The 6,000-nt window shown below is 41.7% G+C and overlaps 1 protein-coding gene across 2 annotated transcripts in view; it reads right to left on the reverse strand.

Annotated features, from left to right (window-relative positions):
- UQCC1 (ubiquinol-cytochrome c reductase complex assembly factor 1) overlaps nt 1-5,799 on the reverse strand; it is an 88,589-nt gene extending 82,790 nt beyond the window's left edge. Inside the window, exon 1 of one of the 2 annotated variants that reach the window (XM_001501608.6) lies at nt 5,456-5,799. In XM_001501608.6, coding sequence (XP_001501658.1) covers nt 5,456-5,479 — 24 coding nt within the window. In that variant the 5' untranslated portion in view covers nt 5,480-5,799. The remainder of the gene's footprint in view (nt 1-5,455) is intronic. The other variant, XM_070247416.1, reaches the window with a different exon arrangement.
- Between the last annotated feature and the right edge of the window lie 201 nt (nt 5,800-6,000).

Consider the following 6,000-nt stretch of genomic DNA (forward strand, 5'->3'; position numbering starts at 1 on the left):
AATCTATGTTGATGGGCACACAATGTATAAAGATATAATTTGAATGACAATGATACAAAGGAGGGAAGGAATGAAGCTATATAGATCAAAATTTTTATATATCATCAAAATCAAATTGGCATTAATACAAAATAGATTGTTATAAATTAAGATATTAATTGTAATCCCTAGGCAAACACTAAGAAAATAACAAAAAAATACACTAAAACCTTACATCATATACAAAAATTAACTCAAAACGGATCAAAGATCTAAACATAAGACCTAAAACTATGAAACTTGTAGAAGAAAACAAAGAAAAAGCTTCATGACACTGGATTTGGCAATGATTTCTTGGATATGACACAAAAATCAGAGGCAACATAGGAAAAATAAGTTAGATTTCATCAAAACTAAAAACTTCTGTGCATCAAAGAATACTATCAACAAAGTGAAAAAGCAATCCACAGAATGAGAGAAAATATTTGCAAACCATATATCTGATAAAGGATTGATATCTAGAATATATAAAGAATTCCTACAACTCAACAACAAAAAAACAACTCAATTAAAAAAGGGGCAAAAGACTTGAATAGACATTTCTCCAAAGATATACAAATGGCCAGCAAGCACATGAAAATATGTTCAACATCACTAATCATTAGAGAAATGCAAATTAAAATGACAATGAGATATTATATCACACCTATTAAGATGGCCACTATGAAAAAAAAAGGAAAGTAACAAGTGTTGACGAAGATTTGGAAAAACTGGAACCCCTGTGCTTTGCTCATGGGAATGTAAAATGGTGCAGCTGCTGTGGAAAATGGAATGGTGATTCTCAAAAAATTAAACACAGAATTACCATACAATCCAATAATTTCACTTCTGACTATATATCCCAAAGAAGTAAAAAAAAGCTTCAAACAGATAAATGTACACCCATGTTCACGGCAACACTATCTCACAATAGCTAAAAGGCAGAAGCAACTCAAGAGTCCATCAACAGATGAATGGATAAACAAAATGTAGTGTATATATACATAAATACAACGCAATACTGGAGAGCCTTAAAAAGGCAGGAAATTCTGACACATGCTACAGCATGGATGAACTCTGAAGACATTATGCTAAGTGAAATAAGCCAGTCACAAAAGGACAAATACTGTATGATTACACTTATATGAGGTACCTAGAGTAGTCAGTATCATTAAGACAGAAAGTAGAATGGTAGTTGCCTGAGGCTGAGGAGGGGGAGGCATGGGGAGTTACTGTTTAATAAGCACAGAGTTTCAGTTTTGCAAGATGAAAAAAGTTCTGTGGATGATGGAGGTGATAGTAGCACAACAACGTGAATGTACTTAATACCACTAAATTGTACACTTAAAAATGGTTAACATGGTAAATTTTATGTTACATGTAGTTTACCACAATTAAAAAAAAAATCAGAGTGGCTTGCTAAAATTTCTACTACTGTCAAAGAGCAAAAGTGATTATCAATGCCCAAGACAAGTGATAAAACCATAAACATGTCCAGTTTCACTGCTCAAATGTCCAGCTCCTCTGCTGGAGCTACTCAACAGCAGCAGTGTTTGAGTTTCCACCTCCTTCCCATAGCCATCACCGAAGAAGGGAAAAAATCGGCCAAGACAGAAACAGGCAAAAATAAGGGTAGCCTAATAGTTCCAGGAGTACTACCTCTCTGTGGTTCAATTTTCTTATCTGTAAAATGGGGAAAATAATAGTGCCTACCTTTTCAAAGTGCTGGTGTAAGGATTAAGTAAATTCACATATATAAAATATTTAAGAGTGCTTAGCACATGGTAAGTGCCCTATAAATGTTAGCTATCAATATTATTGCCCAGGAAATCTCAACAATATCTTGCTTCAATTACAATCTATATCTCAGCTTGCTCTTTCTCTCCTGAATACCAACTTTCCAGTTGTTAAAAAGAAATCTCCAGCTGAGTATTCTCAAAGGACACTGCTATTAACACAGTCATCCACGGCAGACCTGGGACTCACTGTTGGACTCCATCCTCTCGCTCACTCTCAACATCTAACCACTCACCAAGCCCTGTAGACTCTACTTCCTTAATACCTCTTAAAACCATCCTTTTCCTTTTTTTTTTTTCCAGGGGAAGATTCACCCTAAACTAATATCTGTTGCCAATCTTCCTCCTCCTCCCTGCCCCCCGCCCCCACGGCCCCCTGCAAAGCCCCAGTACATAATTGTGCATAGTTGTAAGTTCTTCCGATTCTTCTGTGTGAGCCACTGCCACAGCATCACTACTGACAGACAAGTGGTGCAGTTCCACGCTGGGGGGAACCAAACCCAGCCCGCTGAAGCAGAGTAGGCCTTAATCTCTAGGCCATCAGGGCTGGCTCCATCCTTTCCTTTTTAACCACACTGCTCCTCCCCACTAGTACAGGCCTTCATCACTTCTTCCAGGACAATTTAAGCAGCTTCTGAATGGCCTTGAGGACTCTCATCTCAGCCCTCTCTGACTGATCCAACTACAACTGCTACAGGGATCTATTAAAACAAAAATCTAGTATGAGTGTGTACCATGTTGACCTTTTTTCACTTTTTTTATACTTTCAAAATAAATTTTTAAAATTTCAATTAAAAGATGAGAGAAGGAACAAGTCTTCCCCTAATCAGTGGTGGTTGGGGGAGAGGAGAGCAACAGAAGAAAAGGACTGCAAAAGGGCACAAAGCAATTTGGGAGAACAATGGATATGTTCATTATTTTTACTGTGGCTTTTTAGGTGTTTACCTGTGTCAAAACTTACCAAACTGTACAATTAAATAAGTGCAATTTATTGTATGTCAATTATTCCTCAATTTTAAAAAATTTAAGTGAGGAAAAAACAGAGTAAATGCATCAAAAACCCTTTAAAAACTAATCATCCCTTGCTTAAAATACTTCAATGGCTCCCTCTGCCTTCAGGATAAACTTCCAACTCCTAACCATGATACATAACGCCCTGCCTCATCTCCTGCCATTTCCCCCTAAGTGCCCGAGTCCAGCCAAACAGATTTACTGACAGTTCCTTGGTTATCTAGCATTATTAGCATAAACTAATCCTCTTCAATGACCTTTCTCCCATTCTCTGCCTAACACTCTCTCATTCAGTTCAGGCACCTCTCTCTGATGGATGCTTGTCCTCAGGTTGGGTTAGGTGTCTCTCTACTCTTCCACAGCACTTGGTACAAACTTCTACCACAGCATTCATGTACATATTAGTAGTTTTCTTTTCTGTCTCTCCTGTTAGATTATAAACTTGAGAGTAAGGTCTATGTTTTTCATCCTCGGTCCCTTGGATAGTTCCTAGACCGCAGTAAACACTCAAAACAGTTGCTGAATGAAAAAGAGAAGAAGAAAGGCATTTAATTTTCACTTTAATCAATTGATTTTCTGATCAACCCTTAGAAAATTACTGAGAAAATCTGAGGCTCAGAGAAGTTAGGGGATTTGCTCAAGGTCACACCTATGATTGGTAATGGAGCCAAGCTTTCAACCAAGGCTCTTCAGAATTCCAGACAGGAGCACTTCCTGTATTTGTGAGTTCCTCACAGCACCTTGCCCAAATGCCTCTTCAGAGTAGGTGATCAATATATGTCTGCTACTTTCATGTTTACTGGCACTTTCAACTAGTCCTAAGGGATTTTCCATTGCTCTGTCACACATTACATTATAACATATGCTAAGAAGACTTCAAGAATCACCGTATAAAGTCAAAGTGACCTTCCTTATCTAAACTTGCTTTTTACATAAAAAGAGTAGAAAAGGATAAATAGAAAAAAATAAAAAAACAAATAACAGAGAACAGTTAGAGAGGTGGTTTCTATGGATGCCACCACTCTAGAAGAAATGAACCTGCAACACTCCACATGCTCAGAGGCAAGAATATTTAAGATAGCTGGGGCAGCGACTAATTTCCAAGACAAATCAAAGTGTTCATTTAAAGTCTACAGCCCAATAAACTTTTCAAAATCTTTTCCGCAAAACATCCATCTTAAAGACTAAATAACTTAAGACATCCAAGTTGCTATTTCCCCAGCAGTCCTCAGATCTGAATCAATTTCTGCCCTGGCATCAACAATTAACTTCACCAAGTGAATCTTTCTGTGGGTTCTAGGATATTTCAATATATTTAAATATACGTGCTTCAAATATTTATTCAGCAGCAATCGAGGATACTGCACTTTGCTACGCTGACACGGAAGGCAAGAAGTAAAACTGCAGTCCTTGTAAGCCGCATATAAAAATATTAGAAACACAAGTGTAGGGGGCCGGCCAGTGGCAGAGTGGTTAAGTTTGCGCGCTCAGCTTCCTCCGCCCAGGGTTTCGCCGGTTGGATCCTGGCGCGGACATGGCACCGGTCATCAAGCCATGTTGAGGCGGTGTCCCACATGCCACAACTAGAAGGACCCACAACTAAAATATACAACTATGTACTGGGGAGATTTGGGGAGAAAAAGCAGGAAAAAAAAAAAGATTGGCAACAGTTGTTAGCCCAAGTGCCAATGTTTAAAAAAAAAAAAAAAGAAAGAAACACAACTATAAAATAACAACTCAAAAGATAGCCAGAAGCAGGAATACACAACGTTTGGCTATGAAAAACAATGTCCTTGACCTAGTTTTTGAAAGACTTGCTAAAATTATACAGTCTCCCATCCCTCCATGATTAGAAACTAGGCTCTGCATCCTCCTAACCTTTTCCTGCTGCCACTTTCTCCTTTCATTTCTAGAGGTCAGAGGATGCCAGAGGGATCGAATGAATCAAGAAGCGCAGCAGCTTCCCATATGGGCGCTAAGACCTCTAGCAGTCCTTCCTCCTTAATTCATTCATCCTTCAACAAATATGTATTGAACACCTACGATGTGCCACACACTGTTAGGCAAAGTGAGAAAGACAGATATGACCTCGGTTCCCGTGCAGCTTTCAATCTAATAAAATCTATAATAGTACTCCACTTAACTGTACAGTTAAGAGTGACTACTGATCTCTGAAACAAACCCGGAGAACCTCAGAATCCGAAGGGACCGCAGATTAACGTCCTCGTTTTTTCCATGGGGACATTGAGGCCCGCAAGTGAATGCCCAAAGTCACACTGCGCTTTAGTGACAGAAGGGACCAGAACCCAGGTCTCCCGAAACTCCATCAGTGCCCCACGTGCTGCCTCTCCCTGAGGAGAAGCGGTCACAGGTGGTGACTGAGGAAAGCAAACTTCATCAAATTTAGGTCCGATGTCACTCACCCCCTCCTCCAAAGGGGAAGCCACGGCCAAACCGAGGGAAGGGGGAGGTGGGAAGCTGCCTCAGTTTCCCGCAGAGAGGCGGCCGCGCAGCCTCGCTACCGCACAGGCTCCCCTCCTGCGCTTTCCTCCAGTTTCTCCCGCCCCGCCCTGTCCCACGCCAACCCCAGGGCCCGGCGGGCGACCGCAGAAAATTACTCCTTCACTCACAAGGACTCGGACCAGCAACGCCATGTTCCTCAACAACCATTTCCGGGTGAACGGTGAGCTTCCGGAGTCCCCGGAGCCGCCACCCCTTCACTAGGTTGTCCTTTAGCCGGCGTGTGCCCGGCAACGGCGGCGCAGGCGTACAGAGGCCAGTGAGCGCACGAGCGCGCGCTTTCCCCGCTGTGCGCGAGGCTGCCGCGCGGGCGCGCGCGCCTCCCGCTCTCAGTTGGGTCCTCCCACCGCGTCACAGAGGCTCAAGCGCTCTCCGCAACACTAGGCCCCTTTGACCTCTGGCGTCGGGCTTTGCATTGCCCTCTCCTTAACGCCCGCTTCACCCAGCCTCTCTCCTCAGCGCCCCCTTGTGAGAGCCCCTCCTTTCCGGACTCTATTGCCACCAGGATCCCCAAATTTTCACTGGGTGTTGAAATGAACAGCACCTTGAGAGATCCCATCATTTAAGAGTTCCCTAAAAAGAGCCTGAGAAGGAGTAGTGGAGGAACAATTTTTTTTTTTTTTACTTAATTGGCAACATTCTTATGTTTTATTTT

This window comes from Equus caballus, chromosome 22 (genome assembly GCF_041296265.1).
Source record: "Equus caballus isolate H_3958 breed thoroughbred chromosome 22, TB-T2T, whole genome shotgun sequence".
Taxonomy (NCBI): domain Eukaryota; kingdom Metazoa; phylum Chordata; class Mammalia; order Perissodactyla; family Equidae; genus Equus; species Equus caballus.